Raw genomic sequence first — 18,936 nt, 5'->3', positions numbered from 1 at the left:
GCGCTACAGAGCTCGTATCTGGCAATACTATACAAAATTTGAAAGGTCTTGACATAACCTACAAAACGACGCTATGCATGATTAGTTTGGATATTGCGTTCAACAGTTATAAACGTGTAAACATGGAGTTCACTAACGCCGAAATTCGCGCTATTTTAAAGTTTTCTTTCGTTAAAGGCAAATCCACTAGAGAAACGTTCCGTGAGGTTAATGGTGTTTTGGGGGATGGTACTCTATCACTTCGAACCGCGGAGATTTCGACGATTCAGAGCCGGCGAAAACGACACCATGGATTAGCCAGCCGGCGGAAGACCTGTGACGACAAATACCGATTAAATCATGGACTACATCGAGTTAGACCGACATGTGGCATCTCTTGACATCGCCCAGGAGATGGGAATTAGTCACCAAACCATTTAAAACCATCTGCAGAAGGCTGGATACAAAAAAAAAGCTTGATGTTTGGGTGCCGCATGATTTGACGCAAAAAAACCTTCTGGACCGAATCAACGCCTGCGATATGCTGCTGAAACGGAACGAACTCGACCCATTCTTGAAGCGGATGGTGACTGGCGACGAAAAATGGATCACATACGACAATATCAAGCGAAAACGGTCGTGGTCGAAGGCCGGTGAATCGTCCCAAACAGTGGCCAAGCCGGGATTGACGGCCAGGAAGGTTTTGCTGTGTGTTTGGTGGGATTGGAAGGGAATCATCCACTATGAGCTGCTCCCATATGGCCAGACGCTTAATTCTACCATCTACTGCGAACAACTGGACCGCTTGAAGCAGGCGATCGACCAGAAGCGTCCAGAATTGGCCAACAGGAAGGGTGTAGTGTTCCACCAGGACAACGCCAGACCACACACTTCGTTGATGACTCGTCAGAAGCTACGGGAGCTCGGATGGGAGGTTTTATCACATCCACCATATAGCCCGGACATAGCGCCAAGTGATTACCACCTGTTCCTGTCCATGGCGAACGCCCTTGGTGGTGTAAAGGTGAACTCAAAAGAGGTTTGTGAAAAGTGGCTGTCCGAGTTCTTCGCAAATAAGGAGGGGGGCTTCTACGAGGGAGGTATTATGAAGTTGCCGTCTAGATGGAAACAGATTATCGAACAAAACGGCGCATATTTGAACTAAATCCGATCACTGTAACACTTTTTATAAAACATTGAATAAAGAGCAAAAAAGCGGAAGGGAGATATTTGACAACCTGTTATATATAGTACCTAATAATTACAATACCCGGCGATAAATATTGCACATCGACCTTTAGAAAGAGACAATCAGCTAATTTCGGCTTCGTAGAACGTTATCTCTGTCGCACGAAATACAAACAGTCCGATATCTACTAGGAGCTGTTACAACAAATATCATTTGCTTCTTTTGATAATTATTTCTATTCTTTTTATAAAGTACGACAATTTGTTTTATTTACTTTTTTTATTACTATATTATGATTACACTATTCATTATTTCTAAAAGCATTGATTTTTATATAATTTATCATACATAAATAACTTTTCATTATTTCCAATCATCTTATATAAAAACAGGTTAACAATATTTTTAAATATATTCATAGGTAATAAAATTGTATGTTCAGTAATAGATGGCGCTAGTGATGTTTAATCATTAGAGAAACCAGCTGCATTAAATTTGAATTGAAAAATGAATCACTATCGAAACCTAGTACAATAACCACACTCTATTTAGTTGAACGGTGTTCGATGTCAGTACCATGGTCCACTAAAGAAGTTTTCAGGTCAACCAGAGCAGAGATAGGAGCTTCGCTGCAAGATGCTGCAGAAATGAGTTCCATATAAGAACCAACATCAACAGAGGATTGATCTGTAAAGTGGCAGTGAACAGCACGCGTCACTCGTGCAAGCAGACGTCGGAGCTGATGTGCTCTGAAACCTGACGCGGCCTTGGGAGGGCACCGCTCAGGTGGAAGGTTGCAGGAAGTCGCTTGATACGGGAGGCGTAAGACTGGTGTTCAGCCGATCAGCCAACGTATATCTATCAACTGATGATATCACTTCTACTAGAAAATTCATCACCTAGTATTCTTAACCTACCATATACAATACATTATATTGTTTCTTTCAGGCCAGTTGGAAGACGTTAGGCAGGTTTGTTCTGCAAGAGAAGGGTACCACAGCACCTGTCCCGAGGCACAGGGCTGCGTTCGCCAGGATCCAGAGGGGGCTCAGTATGACCAGAGAAGCTATTACAGGTAACACACGCACACGTGATATAATCTTTCATGAATGGTGTAAGAAGGTTTTAGGAGTAGAAGACTTTAGGAGGAGTTTGTTGTCCTAAAATTGGAAAGGCTTTAAAATCTAGCCTATTAGCAAGTATAATCAGCAGTGGGGATACCACATGAATGGAAACTTTAACGAGGAATATCCCACCAATAAGATGGGCAAGCGACCTGGTTAAAGTAGTGGAAAAACGGTCACTTGCAACAGGTACTATTGGAAAAATGTGGAAGGTTAATGTCCAGCTGTGGACGATTGAATGATTGTGATGATCTTACGAGAAATAATTTAGTCTAGATCAAGTACAATGAAGAACATGTTAACCTATACTTCTGTTTTCCAGGCACGGCGTTCCCTCTTGGTGGAGTTGGAAGTGACAGCGCTTCAGACGGCAAAGCCCCAATACAAGCCGCCTATAGCGACCCCACGAATTGTCGGTGAGTTACTTCAGTTTCCATAGGGCTCCAAGTGCGACCCTGATACTTTTAGTTTTAGTGCAGGGATGAAATATCCAAAATCGAAAATAAATCCAGATCTGTGATCTGGTAACTGTTATGAAGTCTAGTATGATACCTAGTACCTGTGATATATAAGAAACCTGGTGAAAAATGAAGGAAATGCTGTTTTAAAGGAAATATAAATAGAAGTTAGTTGGTAGGTAATTATTAAAAGATTCAAAAGGACTCTGTCTTTACCAGGACAGGCTTTCATCCCTGATAGGGATGTCCTTCCCTATCAGGGAGCCTTCCTGTCCTATGATAGTGTTCACCCCTGTCATGATCTGCCCCTCCCAAGAGTCACTTCTATCCTGAGCTGTCCCTCTAATGATAGGGTTCATCCCTGTCATGACCTGCAACCTCCAATGATAGTGTTCACTTATATTTTGATCTGTCTCTCCAATGATAGTGTTCACCCCTGTCATGACCTACCTCTCCCAATAGTGTTCACATCTATCCTGACCTGTTCCTCCAATGATAGTGTTCACCCCTGTCATGACCTGCCCCTCTCAAGATTGTTCACATCTATCCTGACCTGTTCCTCCAATGATAGTGTTCACCCCTGTCATGACCTGCCCCTCTCAAGATTGTTCACATCTATCCTGACCTGTTCCTCCAATGATAGTGTTCACCCCTGTCATGACCTGCCCCTCTCAAGATTGTTCACATCTATCCTGACCTGTTCCTCCAATGATAGTGTTCACCCCTGTCATGACCTGCCCCTCTCAAGATTGTTCACATCTATCCTGACCTGTTCCTCCAATGATAGTGTTCACCCCTGTCATGACCTGCCCCTCTCAAGATTGTTCACATCTATCCTGACCTGTTCCTCCAATGATAGTGTTCACCCCTGTCATGACCTGCCCCTCTCAAGATTGTTCACATCTATCCTGACCTGTTCCTCCAATGACAGTGTTCACCCCTGTCATGACCTGCCCCTCCCAAGATTGTTCACATCTATCCTGACCTGTTCCTCCAATGATAGTGTTCACCCCTGTCATGACCTGCCCCTCTCAAGATTGTTCACATCTATCCTGACCTGTTCCTCCAATGATAGTGTTCACCCCTGTCATGACCTGCCCCTCTCAAGATTGTTCACATCTATCCTGACCTGTTCCTCCAATGACAGTGTTCACCCCTGTCATGACCTGCCCCTCCCAAGATTGTTCACATCTATCCTGACCTGTTCCTACAATGATAGTGTTCACCCCTGTCATGACCTGCCCCTCTCAAGATTGTTCACATCTATCCTGACCTGTTCCTCCAATGATAGTGTTCACCCCTGTCATGACCTGCCCCTCTCAAGATTGTTCACATCTATCCTGACCTGTTCCTCCAATGACAGTGTTCACCCCTGTCATGACCTGCCCCTCCCAAGATTGTTCACATCTATCCTGACCTGTTCCTACAATGATAGTGTTCACCCCTGTCATGACCTGCCCCTCTCAAGATTGTTCACATCTATCCTGACCTGTTCCTCCAATGACAGTGTTCACCCCTGTCATGACCTGCCCCTCCCAAGATTGTTCACATCTATCCTGACCTGTTCCTACAATGATAGTGTTCACCCCTGTCATGACCTGCCCCTCTCAAGATTGTTCACATCTATCCTGACCTGTTCCTCCAATGACAGTGTTCACCCCTGTCATGACCTGCCCCTCTCAAGATTGTTCACATCTATCCTGACCTGTTCCTCCAATGATAGTGTTCACCCCTGTCATGACCTGCCCCTCTCAAGATTGTTCACATCTATCCTGACCTGTTCCTCCAATGACAGTGTTCACCCCTGTCATGACCTGCCCGTCTCAAGATTGTTCACTTTTATTTTGACCTGTCCCGCCGATGATAGATTTCACCTCTATGTTGACCTGCCCTTCCAATGATAGGGTTAATCCCTGTCATGGTCTGCACCTCCCATGAAAATTTTCACTCCTATAACGATCTGTTCCTCTAATGACGGTTCTCCCCTATTATCACCTGTCCCTTTCATGACAGGGTTCACTCCTATCTTAATCTGTCTTTTCCATGATTAGTTCACTCCTCTATCATGACCTGTCCTTCCTATCATAGGGTTGACTCCTATGAGGACTTATCCCTCCAATGAAAAGGTCCACCCATAGGACCTGGGAGGGATAGGGTTTCGTGGCCCTAAAAAAGGGTTAAAAACAATAACTTGTATTACAGACCGGTGATCACAGCATATGACATTGATCTTTAACATGAATGTACTACCTTATTAACGTTGTCAAAATAAATCCGATTTCTATCGGTCTTATTGGAATTCTATGGGAAAGTTTTTCTCCAGCAGTGGACATTCTGCGCCTCATGGTGATAAAAAAGCTAGGCTAGCTAAATATATAGGGAACAACTGTATTGAGAAAATTTAGAAAAACTTTGGCATCTTCTTGGCTTTAAGATGTAGGATCCCTTATAGGAGAGTTTCAATGTGATCGTAGTTTCTTTATTAAGGCTAAGAAAGGGCGTCATATGTAGCTACTTCCGCTATGCAGCAGTAGTCGTGCAATGAAGTGCACCGCCCGCCAGCCCGCTGATAAATGCGCGGGCGACAAACAATGCGAATTTCACAACTACCACCGTTAATTCACTCTACACGTGTTTCACCCCTCCACGGGGCATCCTTAGATGTTACACCGACCAGTGCTAAACACCGAATGAGTGCTCGGAGCTATATATTAGTCCCTTTCTTAGTTAGGATGGAATTCAGCAAGGTAATTCCTGAATCTATTAGATCTTTATTAAAGATTATTCATTCATTGAAGATCATTCACTCACATGGATAGTCCAGTTCCGTTGTTCTTTTCAAGTCTAATTCTTTCTTATCTATTCTATCTACACAGGAGGGTGTCAACTTCTCCTCTGGGCAAAGGCGTGGGTCGCGCGAAAGGACACTCCGATAAGGACATCAGGTCCTTTATGCACAGGCGCTCTGGATCCAGGGAGGTTAGTTAACTTTGTATAACGCCGTCTTTTTTGACCATAGAAGCAGATTGCAAGGTATAGGTCACCGCTCGAAGATATCTTTGGGAGGGGATATATCATAATCGCTACTCTTGGAGATATTAGTGTGACATGGTACGCAGAGGACGCTGAGCAGCAGAAGCAGGGACATCTTATATAATTAACCAATCCTATATAATTAACCCAAGAAGTGTGAGTTATATAAGACTGTATCACGGGAATTGAACCCGCGACCTACGTTCGTAAGTCTCAGTCCTCTACCGCTGGACTTCAACTCCTCATTAGACCAATTCTTCTTCTTCTTTTCAGCCCACTGCAAGACATAACCCTCGCCAAAGATCGCTACCATGACCGGTCTTTTGCTCCTCGAATCCAGCGATTTCTCGCAACCTTTACTATATCGTCGGCTGCTATCTAGTCCTATTCAATATCTATACGGGAAGGTCTGTCTACCAGTGGTCACCTACGGCTGAATAATGAATAATAAAATCTATTATTCACACTGTAATAGCTTTAAAAAACCTCATTGTTACTTGACAGGTGCATTCGGAAGGCGAAACGGGAGGTTCATTGGGAGCGGAGGCACTGGCGGCACAAATGGCGCGATTCAAGAGAGTTTCTTTACGGAAATTACGCGCTTGGCGTTCCTGAGTGTGGCAGGTATGGTGATATAAATAATAATGACTTTGTTATCATCGACAGCAACTAGGACACTGCGATTTGAATTCAAAAGAGTTATATAATCATGCTATATCGTTCAGCTGGATTACCACAAGAATTTACTTCAGATGTTCCAACCGTGGCGCATAAGTAACCTGAAAGGCATGTACGTCCCTCAAAATATATATAGTGAGATATATCACAATCGCCATTGGAAGGCGGGTTGGCGATCGCAGTGTGGTATTGTAATACGTAGAGGGCACTGCTGTTCATCCTCTGGAAACTTCTTCGTAAACAATGGAAATCCTATATATATATATCCTCATATATATATCCTAATGTACAAAGTGTGAATAATATAAGACTGTATCCTGTAAATCGAAAGATAAACTCTACTATAGCAAGTATCAGAGCTACAACTGCATGCGCAAATTAAACACTGTATAGGATTTAGTAAAAGTCATATATTATATATATTTTTCTATACAATTAACAAAAAATTGGAGTGTCTCTCTAATTGTAATATACGCATATGAATATACGGTGTATGTACTAGAATTATTTTTTTTGTGTCACTCTGTGTTTGGCAGTAGTGGTGTAACATAACTCCTGAAGATGCCCCGTGGAGGGGTGAAACACGTGTTGAGTAATTTGGCGGTGGCGGTTGTGTGATTCGCATTGTTTGCCGCATACGCATTTATCAGCGGGCTGGCGGGAGATGCATTTCATTGCAAGACTACCACTGCATGTGCGAAAGTGGCTAAATATTTGTCCTTTTCTTAATTTTTGTCCTGTGGTCAGGATTAATTAGCTAAAAACAACGCGACATGTATGTGTGTAGAAAACTTTACCTCCCTCAGTCATCACGACTTTATCTGGTAATTGTCTTTTGCTAGAGCATCTTCTGGAAGATATAGTGCTACAATAATTAACTTTCAAACGGTATGAAACATTATCGTCTTGTGGATTATCAATTTTTAATCTTTATATACTATATGGTAATCTAAAATTCAAGTAGATACTATATGTATTACGCAAAATAATTAAAAACATTAATCAAGACATAATCTTAAAAAAAAAACATCTGACAAATGTTTCTCCGCTATATTTACTATCTGGTTTGGACAAATTGATCATAGGATTATTGCATTGCTAGTGTATATAGCAGAACTTAATTAAAGGTTTGTTCTGCTAGGTTATGTTTCTTAAAACCTTCGTTAATACTGCCTCCGAAGACTAGACAGACCAACTCGCCTCATTAAAATTAGTCTTCAATTGTTCACAGGTAATTCGCCGGCTAGGGACGAGCTTGGCAAACCATCGCGCATCTCTGTCATCTGAACTCGGTTCACTGTGGGACTTCATCAGGATAGACAGAGACAGACGCCGCTCGGCTCCCTCCACCACTTACGAATCAATAGACTCAAAGTCACCGGTGAGGCTGGCGAGAGACCTGCTGCAAGTTGTACAAGAAACTGTCTTCGTCAAAAGACTTGACGAAACCCCCAAGAGATGCCCATTAGTTAAGGAAGAATCTGACTTGACCACATCCGATGATGAAGAAGGGCCTGACAACAGAATTGCCAACTTAATAGATTTCTTCTTCACAATAGTCAAAAGCCAGAAAGAAGGAAGAAAAGGCAGCGGTGGAAGCTGCTTCAAAAGCGAAGTAAGCCCCGATGAAGACGAAAAACCCATACCAACTAAAGTCAATACGGAACTGGAACAAAAGATGGAGACGCTTATGGAGTTCCTAGCAACAACTGGATGCATGGAAGAAGAATGTGACAGCAAAGATGAAAGGAAGATAACTCTGATGGAGTTTCTATTCGGACCTGATGATAGAAAATGGGAAACACCGCTGATAGAAATCAACGGAAGGGGGATAAGTCTATCAGAGTCGAATGTAAACGTTAAAAACTTATCATTCATAGATGAAACTCCAGTAGAAGAAGGAAGTGAGACTCTAGTAGAGATGCTTCTTAAATACATGGAGAACTACGGAAGCAAGGAGAAGTTTAAGAGCCCTAATAAATCGATTTCTCTGACTCCATCTTTATCTGAGAAGTCCAAGTCAGATACGACGATAAGCAGGTTAGAGACCTTTAGTGACGTCAGCAAAACTAAATCTGATTCCACTCTGACTCAAACGCAGGACACTGTTATAGAAATAACTGACTGGAGGTCTGAGAGATCCGGGAGCAGGAGAGTCTCGGAGACGGTTGTCGATCTGAGCTTTGTCAAAGACGATCTAGAGGGCATATTCGAAGAAGCAGTCATAAGGATATGTGAACTCAAAATGGTCTTTGACGACGACACTATGAGTGAACAGGAGGACTTGGATAACTTCCACGCTTACACTAAACCACCATCACTACAGTATATACAATGTTTACCATACAGTGTAGAATTATCAGATATAATAGAAGAAGATGAACCTTCTTCTAGATGTTTGGAAAGGATGATGTCCGAAGAAGATAAACTAGCATACGTCAAACAACTCGCAGAAGATGTACTACGCTATATAGAAGCAAAAATACAACATTATCCTTTTGATTATGACGATGATAGCTCCGGACCATCAACTGAAGACTATAGCAGAGAATATGAACTTAGCACGAGATCAATAAGTTTAATAGACTTGAGGAACATACCAGATTTACCGCCAAGCATGATAATAAAGCCTAAAGTGACGAGATTGGACAAATCGACATCTACCACCGAGATATCAGAATCGATATCTGAAATATCGAGAAGAATCGATTCTGGATGCATGACAGAAGATACATCTATAAGTAATTCTGAACGCAACGACAGAGCCCTAGGCAAGATCGAATCATTACATAAATTCTTTTCCAAATCCAGACTGGAAATAATTGACGAAAGTATGGAGGAGAATGGTGATAGGAAAACTCCAAAACATGGATTTGAAGATACATCAGACAGTGAAGGAATTGACTACAAAGTGGGCCAAGCGAGCTTAGATGATGTAGAGGAAATACAGGATGATAATGACATTAGAACACACATTTACGACAGGAATGTCAATTCAAACACCCTAAAAGACAGTGTGGACAGTGCCAAAATCAAAACAAACGGGAATTTTTAATACGTAATCTATTAAAATCTAAATTTTAAATATTTCGAATGTAGCCATTTATGACAAATTTTCTTAACTCAATTAGTAAACGTATAAAAGTAATTTTTATACTTTTAGACATTTCGTAAAACAGATTTCGTATCATACTTTAAAAAGATGCAGAAATACTCTATTTATTATTTATATTTGTAAACTTAAAAGAGGTAAATGTAAAGCTCAATTGTATTTAAAAACATTGAAACTTTTCACACCTATTTCCAATCAAAAAAGTGACGACACTAAAATATATTTTCTAATATAATGCAACCGGCCAGTAAAGTCAGGAACAGATAGTAAATAAAATTTTATTTTTATTTCAATCAAAAAATTACAAAAGATCATAACAATTTTATTATAAATCTGGTTGTTAGTTTAAAAATTTGCATAACTCCATTCATCATAATAAAAAAACATTATTAACTTCATTTTAATAGAAAATATAAATTAAACACAATTAGACACAGGCCTGTATACTTTTAATTGTGTTGCAATTAAATCCCTTAAATATCTCCATTTAACTATAAACGAACAGGTGTAACATCGGACTGCGTCGATAGATGGCGTTGTTAGTCGATTGCCTCGCGTTATCGTTTTTTGAGGGTAGTCATAAAAAAGATCACGTGTTTCGTGTGCCTGACCTACTTTTGTAATAAATCCTGCCAAACCGGCAAAAGATTCTGAAACTAGATTTTTTTAGATTAAAATTAAAAAAATGTTTTAATTACCCAACTAATGATAAACTTCGATATCGCTTTGTATACGAAACAGAGAAATTACTTATATTTTCAGATGTAATACAACAAAATTGTCTGACATATCAGTATGAAAAACAATTAAAAAATCAAAACAAAACGGCGTTGACACAAGAACAAATAGTGAGATTTTTTAATATTAAATAATTAGTAAATATATATCATAATTTATTATAGTCTTATCGCGTTAATAAACTACCGACTCGTCTTTGTCACAACGCCATTCGACCTACAAGAGGCGTGGCAGTGACGAAGGCTGACTAATTTTTAACGCGAATGAACTACAATGTAGTATGTATTGAAATATAAATGTGTATTTACAATACCCGACGATAAATATTGCACATCGACCTTTGGAAAGAGACAATCTGCTAATTTCGGTTTGGTAGAGCGTTATCTCTGTCGCACGGATAAAAAGTCACATAGTATAGTGTGGAACAGAGATAATGCTCGACGAAGCCGAAATTATCTAATTGTCTCTTTAAAAAAGTCGATGTGCAATATTAATCGCCGGGTACTATATCAAGAGTTGAATTTATACTTAAATCTATTTGAGAATTTTATACGTGTAAATAATAAATTATATGCGTGTATATATTCTCGTTTTTACTCTTCTGTGTTAATTTTATTTCCATAACTATTTTTACAGTCAATTGTCACTATTTTATAAGCAAATGCGAAAATTAAAAAATGGTAGCTCCTTTAATTTGTAGAAATTAAATTTCTTTTATATTAAATTGAATTTATTATTACGTAGTTAAGTGAAGATATTTTAAATTGAACGTTTAATATTTAGTGAAATGTTTATAATTTCTGTTATAGCAATATATGTTATATTTGACGCCATTTTGAAAATATTTTGACATTACATTATAGATATACACACACTACATAGACAATACTATAATTTTAATAATATAAAAGTAAATAATTTTAAATGATTTATCTATATTGTTAATAAGTTTTTTTTAAAAGCTCTAAGACAGTTGGATAGTTAATATATTAATATATTATTGATTTTCAAAATGGCGGACAATTATTTGAATATTTAAGGCTATATACGTTTGTATTTTATAAGAAAAATAAATATTATTTTACTGTGATTTTGTTTTTTTATTCATAAACTCATAATATAATCTGTACCTTACTACCGTAGATTCGATTCCAGGGCATTTTATTGTAGGAATAGGAAGTGGTCCTGTATCATGGCCGCCAACAATCGAACATTCTAGATAGTGTCGTTCTAGTGGTTTCTTCTGCTTCCTACTTGTATAAGTAATCGGGGCGGATGGGTTCCAGCGCAATGTAGACCTCCACAGCGACCCCAAACTTCCCACGTTCCAAGAATTCTTTCTGGTTTGCTCAAAAACTTACTCTGAATAGGCTTCTGCATATCCCAAGCCGCTATATCTATACATTTTGCGTAGTACAACTAGTGGGGGGAGTGAACCCCGCACAGGTCTTCGTGTAGTACTGTGCGAGCGAGACAGCACTAGGGATTAATTTTTGACGCTAATTTCGGCTTCGTATAGCGTTATCTCTGTCGCACGAAATACAACGACTGACAAAACGTCACATAGGCAGTGTGGGACAGATATGGTGGTCTACGAAGCCGAAATTTGATGCCAAAGTTCGATGTGCAATATATATCGCCGGGTACTTTACTGTTGCTTGATTAGGCGATCTCCATAAGTCAAATAAACAATAGTATTTCAGGTTAAATCAATTTAATCAATATATCCATAATCGTGGGCCCTCTACCTGTACACTATGTACTCGCCTCGAAGAACTGTGGACAAACTAAACTTGAACAAAGGGAAAAAAATAATTGAACATAATTGTAACTTTAAACAAAAGTCGTTTGGCCACCGCTGTTCGACCGCCGCACCTGCGGACACGACCACGTCTTGCCGAAGGAACTTAATCGCTGGTAGACCGTTTGGACACTCGGTGTCAGGGAGCACTTGAATATAAAAGCGTCCACATTGAAGCCCAGTCTCAGAACGCAGCGTTGGGATTGTATAACCGCCTCTTCGCTGGAGCCTCCCGTAAACCGGGTCTCACACGCTCCGCGCTGTCCGGCGGCCGGGTCGCGGAACCCTCAACATTCCGCAGGGACCTGCGCGTGCGAGGCGGTTCAAACTCATCCGAGGACCTGGACGCGTCGCCGAACCGGCGCGTGATCTGCGAGTAGGTGGGCGTGGGCTTGACAGGTACTGCTTCTGGAAACGCGAAAGAGATTTCCATTACTAAATTTAAAAAAAAACATACTTGTAAGTAAAAGAACATTGGGTAAATTTGTCCATATATCGCGCCTGGACTATGGCGCAGAGAGCGCTTGGCTGAAAGGCACCATGGAGATTATAATAAAACGCCGGTTATGAGATTTGAACAGAACTAACTTTTTTATTATACGTTCAGAAACATACCTACATTTTACTTTATAATAATGACGGTAGGAACACTATACAATCTATGTTCCAATAGATGGCGTTACATGTATTTTAATTAATAATTATTTGTATATAATTTCAACAGATATCCATGCGCCGCTACTTCTGTTTCACTAGCAAGGTACGTGTCATGCTCACCAGGGACTTTCGGTGTTGAAGCTGACAGGGCCGGCGGTGGCGGTGAAGGCGAGGGGGAGCGCGCGGCGCGGAGGGCGGTGCGCCGAGACGACGCACTCCGGACCGACGGCACCGCCAGCAGCGAGTTCTCGCATTCTCGCTTCTTCAGTTCACCTGGGGAGAGTGTTTGTTTAGATCTGCGGTCAGCGGTGCGTGAAGAGGTGTGCGGGAAGCGGCGCGGCGTACCTGCGGCGGCGGCGGCGCGCAGGCGCGAGGCGTCGCGCGGCGAGACCAGGTGCGACAGCGCGGGCAGCAGGTGGCGCAGGTAGCGGTTGCGCAGCGAATGCCACGAGCGCTCTGCAAAACACTTGCCGCTCTACACTCGCGCACCACGACACTTAACAGGACTGTAGGGCTCCATACCCGTGCCAGTGCGCGCCGCGTGCTCCTGCTGCAGCTCGCGCCACACGCGGTTGCCGTTGACTAGACACGCGCGCCTCCCCACCCGCAACCACGACACGATGGCGTGGTCCTCCAGCGCCGAGTAGTTACGGCTGCCCCCTGTACCGCCCGCCGCGCCGCGAGTGCTGAGGACAGAGCCAACATTAGAGTCCGCAGAGACTTTGTCGCCGGAGACAAGCGCCACACTCACCTGGCCACTCGCGGCGCAGCTCGCTCCACTTCTTTCACTTTAGCTTCTTGCTTCCTCGTGTTTCTGTCTGTGTCGCTGTCGGAGCTACTGCTGGTGGCGCTACTGCTGTCGCTGCCGGTGTCGCAGCCGGTGTCGCTGGTCTCGCGCCGCTGCGGCCTACTCGAACTCTTTGAAAGCGGTGGATTAGACGGTTTAACGTTGTTAAGCGTGACATTGTCTTCCTGCAAGACCTTGCTGGCGCTGCGTGGAGTGCGTGCGGCTCTAGGTTCGGAGTCATTCTCCTTGTCGTCCGATGCGCGGAAGCGGTGACCGGAGGAGCGGGCAAGGCTGCCGCGCGTACGGTAGCCGGGGGGGCGTACCACCTCCCCAACGCGGCGCAGCCCCAAGCAGCGCGCAAGCAGCAGCTGTGACACCCGCGCGCTTCGCTCCACCGACACGACGGGATTGAGTTCGTAGAACACACGCTCTTTGTACTCATCGTCCGTGTCGAAGCGGCGCAAGTCGACGCGCAGGCGGTTGGTGCGCGACAGGAACCGCCGCAGCACCCTCACGTCGTCGTCAGGGATCACCAGCTCCTTGACCGAGTTCACGTCATCATGCACAAGCGCCGCGACCGCACTGCGCGCCTCATCTTCAGAATTATGGACACGTTTTTTCTTACTGCCGCCTGCGTCACTCGGCTGAGGTTTGTCCAGCTCTTTCCTTTTGTTTGTTTCTTTCTCTGGGTCGTGGTTTTCGTCACACTGTGACACAGTCTTAACGAATAATCCTTTTTTGTTCCGCAAAGGAAGTGAGGGCTTCTTTGCCTTGGAAACCTCGTAGGTGGGTCGGTGGCGATTTGTTGCCGCCGGCCGGGCCGATTGGCCGATAAGATTGCTGGAAGAGAGAGGGACAAGCCTAACAGTTGGGACAGGAGGAGCAGTCGAGGCGGTTGGAGCGAGCTGGGCGATAGAGGCGGCAGGGTAAGGTAGGCCTTCTAGTGACTTTTCAGGGTCGGAACCCCCATCAGCTGTCTGCACGCCCGCTTCAGCCGTGACCGTTAGCTGAGTGGCGACAGTGTGTGTTCTGTTCCTCGGTCGTTGCACCAATTGTGCATTTCCCGTGCATCTAGAAGAGAATTAAACAAAATTGAGTGCAGGAGCTCACCTGCCATCAGCGCCGAACTGATGCTTAGCGCGTATTAAGTGACCATCGAACATTCGAACTGGTCCAAGTTTTCAATAGTCCATCACTGCGCTGAAACATCTCAGCTAATATTTTATTTAAAAAGAAGCTATTTTAACCCAGTATACCACACTAGAACCAACTCTAGGTTCAGTCCAATTCTTCATGTTGTGTTATGTTACTTTATATGCAGCTACGCAAACAATTTTAAAAATTTAATTGGCCCCTTGATTATAAAGGTTGCTCACCCCTGGTCTAAGACTATACACCCTCTGGAGACACCTCAAACATGGTAATGCTGGAAATTTCAAATCGCACACAGCATTTGTCCATACCATAAAAATTAGATACAGCAATTATTAAAAATTCTTCCTTCTATCACTATAAAACACTAAAGATATAATCAATAATAACAAACATTACATACATTTGTGTAAACACCCATCAGGAAACAATAGCAAGGGTTATGCTTGGTGTTTTGATGTGAAATCAAATCAGAAAAGAAATCTGCGGAAGAGCCAAGATCACATACATAGCTCAAGGAATTGCTCATCTCAAATGGCAATAGGCTGGGCACATTGCTCATGCAATTAATGGCCATTGTGACCGAAAAGCATTAGTGTTTGTTGCGACCCTGAGTGCACTTGATGGCAGGGACCTTAGCCAGTCATAGTCTTTTTTGGGAACATCTATTTACATTAGGTGTTACAGACAGACCTTTGTGCAGTGTGTCTGGAGGAGGACAAGACTGCTATTCACATACTACTTCGGTGTACTGATGTAGCACCCTACAAGGCTACCCAACACTAAGGTGCTTCCTCGAGATCACTGTCAACATTAAGAGTCTGTTGAGATTTCTCAAGGAATTGGGTTAGCTTGGTTAAAGCCAACCCCAATGCAATATGAGGGCAGTGCTGACTGATTACGGAATCCAGCCCGCTGAGACAAGATAAGGCAAGGCACTAGAGTGGTGACAATGTGCTGTTGCATATGGCATAGGTAGACCCCTCACAAAGTGGATCGATGACATAGCTATAGATCTTTGTGGAAGGCCAAGCTCTACATGTGAACATCCTTCAGCTGAAAACAACAAATACATCAACAATCATGTAGGTACTTACTGTATACAGGCCTGCAAGACATGAGTGTGGTGCGGATGCAACTCGAAGTTTGCTTTTGATTTTCTCTTCACAGGGGCTTTGGTTGGCAGTTTATGTTTACTGGAATTGACCATAAAGAATTTATACTCTCTCTATATTGGCAAATAATCATGGAGGACAAGGTATACAGGATGTAATTTAATACTAAATATATCATAATGTCTTTCCATCATGAAAGTAGCAAAATAATTTTTCTCCATTTTTTTTCTTACTACCTCCAATTAATTTATTATCTTAACTTGTGAATAATCTTATGTGAATCACTCTTCTTTTATCTTAACAAATTAGATGCACTTATTCATGTCAGCATTTTAAAAAAATTGTAAAAGAACATTTCCTTCATCTCTTAAGTAAAGTATTGTTTAAACACCTCTTAATTATTCATATTTATGTAGTAAATATATATATGTCAGTATTCTTGTATGTTTGTATGTACACCCTAAAGTGCCCTCTCCATCATGTCTCTCATTTCTATCCAAAGGTTGTCTGGTAGAGATCACCTGTAGCAGTAAGACTGATAAAATAAATAAATATGTGGTCTTCTGCAATTTCTCAAGGGGTTAGGTTGTCAGGACTAAATACATCACATACTATAAAGCAAATCTTGAAAACAAACAACTGGCATAACAGCAAAATGACTGCTAGCTATAGATACTAGCCTGTTGAGATATTACAATAAGAATCTTATAATAAATTCAAGTAAAATCATCAGGCTAGATCATATTAACATCATGAAATGAACTGAAGTGCTGCTTATAACCTTTTTGCTATGGCAATGTGCAGTACACTATTACAGAAAAATAAACATTGTAGGACTCATGATCAAATGGTGTAACATTGACATTATGTATAGACAGTCGTCGACGCGATGTTATCTATAAACGCTTGTAGCGAAAGGGTTAAAGTCCTGGCAACGAATAGAAGTATTATGACAACAAGAGTTTGGGCAGGGCGATGGCATACCTGAGCTCTGGGCCGTCTCTCGCCGCGCCCACGCAATCGGCCGCCAGGCGCCTTAGGGCGCGCAGGATGCCGCGCCGCGGCGCGAACACCAGCTTCCCATCACGAACGTACACGAATTGAGCGCGCCCCATACCCGACACCACTCCGCTCCCCGTCTCAATCTCGCGCCAGCGACCGCGCGCGTATATCATGAACTCCGAAACCATATTAAACCCGTTCCACACCGCACACCAGGCCACTGAGGCTTCTCCAACCCGCAAACTTTCTACAATCACTTCACAACATATAAAAACCGACGCACAATTCGTCCCGCCAATTTGCAACCTAAATATGCCACAGTACCGCCTGTCTTTATTTGACAATCAAATTTTTAATTTGGACATAGGCTCCAAAGCATTCAGCCAAAACAATTTGTTTTTTTTTTTCAGAAAAAAATTATTACAAACAACACGCTATACTTTTATAACCTATAACATAATTTTAATAATCATAAAAAAATGTTTATAGCTAACTTTTTTGTACTAAAAATTATAAGTAAGTTTTCAATTTTTATTTTTATTATTCGTAATTAAAGTAGTGTAAAGCGTTATAAATAAAACTCACCTATGTAGTAGTTATATATATTTCTAAAGTTTTAAATTAAATTATTATTAATTTTTTTTTCTCTCGAGGCCATAACATTGAGTTAAAATTTAGCAACTGGCAATCAAGAGTTGTTATGTATTCAAAAATTTCTAATTTAATTTCTAAACTAAATGTAAAACACGCAATAGAGATTAAAATATTTAGTTTCGTAAATTGAAATATGGGGGATCTAATGATACCATCTTAAAATAATAATTTATTCTTATAATTCTGTTGATTAAATATGTTTATACCCATGACAGTAAAGATAACATATACAAAATGTCAATTTAACGTCAGATAATAACGTTTTTTTCTGTGAATATTTAAAATAATTATTTATGATGAATGTACAGAGATTTTATGGCTCTTTACTTGTAATTCTGTTATATGGTGATACAATTATTATATTTCGATAAAACTTTACATGTAACTTAGTAATAGTCTGATATATATATTTTTTAATTTTCAATGAAAAACACATATTTTGTGAATAACATGTTTTTAATTGTCAAGGGCTAACTAATGACAATCGCAGATATAGATGTAAAAAAGCCGATTTAAAACGTTTAAAACCAAAATTGGCGGTTTAAAACCCCAAATAAATCTTTTTAAACGGTTTAAAACTCGCCTACTAAAATATGAGAACAGTGTTTTTACACATCATTATCGACAATACTTGGTCTTGTGTTAGTTACTTATGCAGTTTATACCTATGTAGGTAAGTATATTACATATAAAGTACTATAATTATAAAGAAACAATATTACATACAATAGATTAAAATATGTACCTAAATCATAAAGAAATTGTATGACCATCATGTTGTCGAGTGGACTGTGTAAGATTAGCCAGTTTTTTTTATTACTTTCAAGAAAAAGTCGGGTACCTAATAATCTAATTTTATAACAGCTCATTACATTTTAGTTATTTAGTAATGTTTGGCATATTTGGTACGAGTACCTTTATATTGAATCCAAATTTGTACATTGTTTTACAATACTGGCAACACTGACATGTCCGCACGCAACACGCTATGTATGTGTGTGTGTGGTGTGGAGTAGGCGAGCTGGCAACGTTGCATCTTGACGTCTCTCCGCGTGAGAAGTGCAAGTGTGTGAGTTTGGTTTTAAACCGAATGAAACTGATTGATAAATCTTTTCAAAATAACCAATATAGTTAACTAGGTAATAGTTTTTCAACTTAGCTAGGTAATGTCTACGCTTGGAATAGATAATGTGTTTATATTTAAGACAAACACAGTGTTCAACACTAAACGTTTAAAATCGAAAAAAATGGTTTTAAACGGTTTTTTTCGTTTTAAACCGATTGGTTTAATTCGTTTTAAACCGGCCTTACATCTATAATCGCAGACCCTTTTTCGAACAAATTTTGAAGAATTCATTTACATACTCCCCAGTTTACATTTCATTGTGGAAGTTTTCAGCTACTAAACTTTATTCGCTTATTACTTGGACGAGAGTATTGAGTCAAATGCAAGGTAA

At 41.1% G+C, this 18,936-nt stretch overlaps 2 protein-coding genes across 2 annotated transcripts in view; one reads left to right on the top strand and one right to left on the bottom strand.

Moving 5' to 3' along the window:
* LOC137926333 (1-phosphatidylinositol 4,5-bisphosphate phosphodiesterase epsilon-1-like) overlaps nt 1-6,398 on the top strand; it is a 124,112-nt gene extending 117,714 nt beyond the window's left edge. The window contains exons 38-41 of the mRNA XM_068769936.1: nt 2,117-2,243; nt 2,615-2,708; nt 5,627-5,729; nt 6,288-6,398. Coding sequence (XP_068626037.1) covers nt 2,117-2,243; nt 2,615-2,708; nt 5,627-5,729; nt 6,288-6,398 — 435 coding nt within the window. The remainder of the gene's footprint in view (nt 1-2,116; nt 2,244-2,614; nt 2,709-5,626; nt 5,730-6,287) is intronic.
* Nucleotides 6,399-12,017: 5,619 nt separating this feature from the next.
* LOC137926266 (uncharacterized) lies at nt 12,018-17,158 on the bottom strand. Its single transcript, XM_068769857.1, has 7 exons — nt 16,808-17,158; nt 15,806-15,904; nt 13,521-14,627; nt 13,292-13,455; nt 13,115-13,225; nt 12,890-13,042; nt 12,018-12,520 (listed from the first exon to the last, which is right to left on the bottom strand). Exons 1-7 carry the CDS (start codon nt 17,011-17,013, stop codon nt 12,297-12,299), a joined length of 2,064 nt encoding a protein of 687 aa, XP_068625958.1. The 5' UTR covers nt 17,014-17,158; the 3' UTR covers nt 12,018-12,296.
* Between the last annotated feature and the right edge of the window lie 1,778 nt (nt 17,159-18,936).

The sequence above is a fragment of the Battus philenor genome, unplaced genomic scaffold (assembly GCF_028537555.1).
Source record: "Battus philenor isolate CCGP_79_NKW_IND1 unplaced genomic scaffold, ilBatPhil1.0.hap1 SCAF_29, whole genome shotgun sequence".
NCBI lineage: Eukaryota > Metazoa > Arthropoda > Insecta > Lepidoptera > Papilionidae > Battus > Battus philenor.
This window is presented reverse-complemented; position numbering and strand designations above follow the sequence as displayed.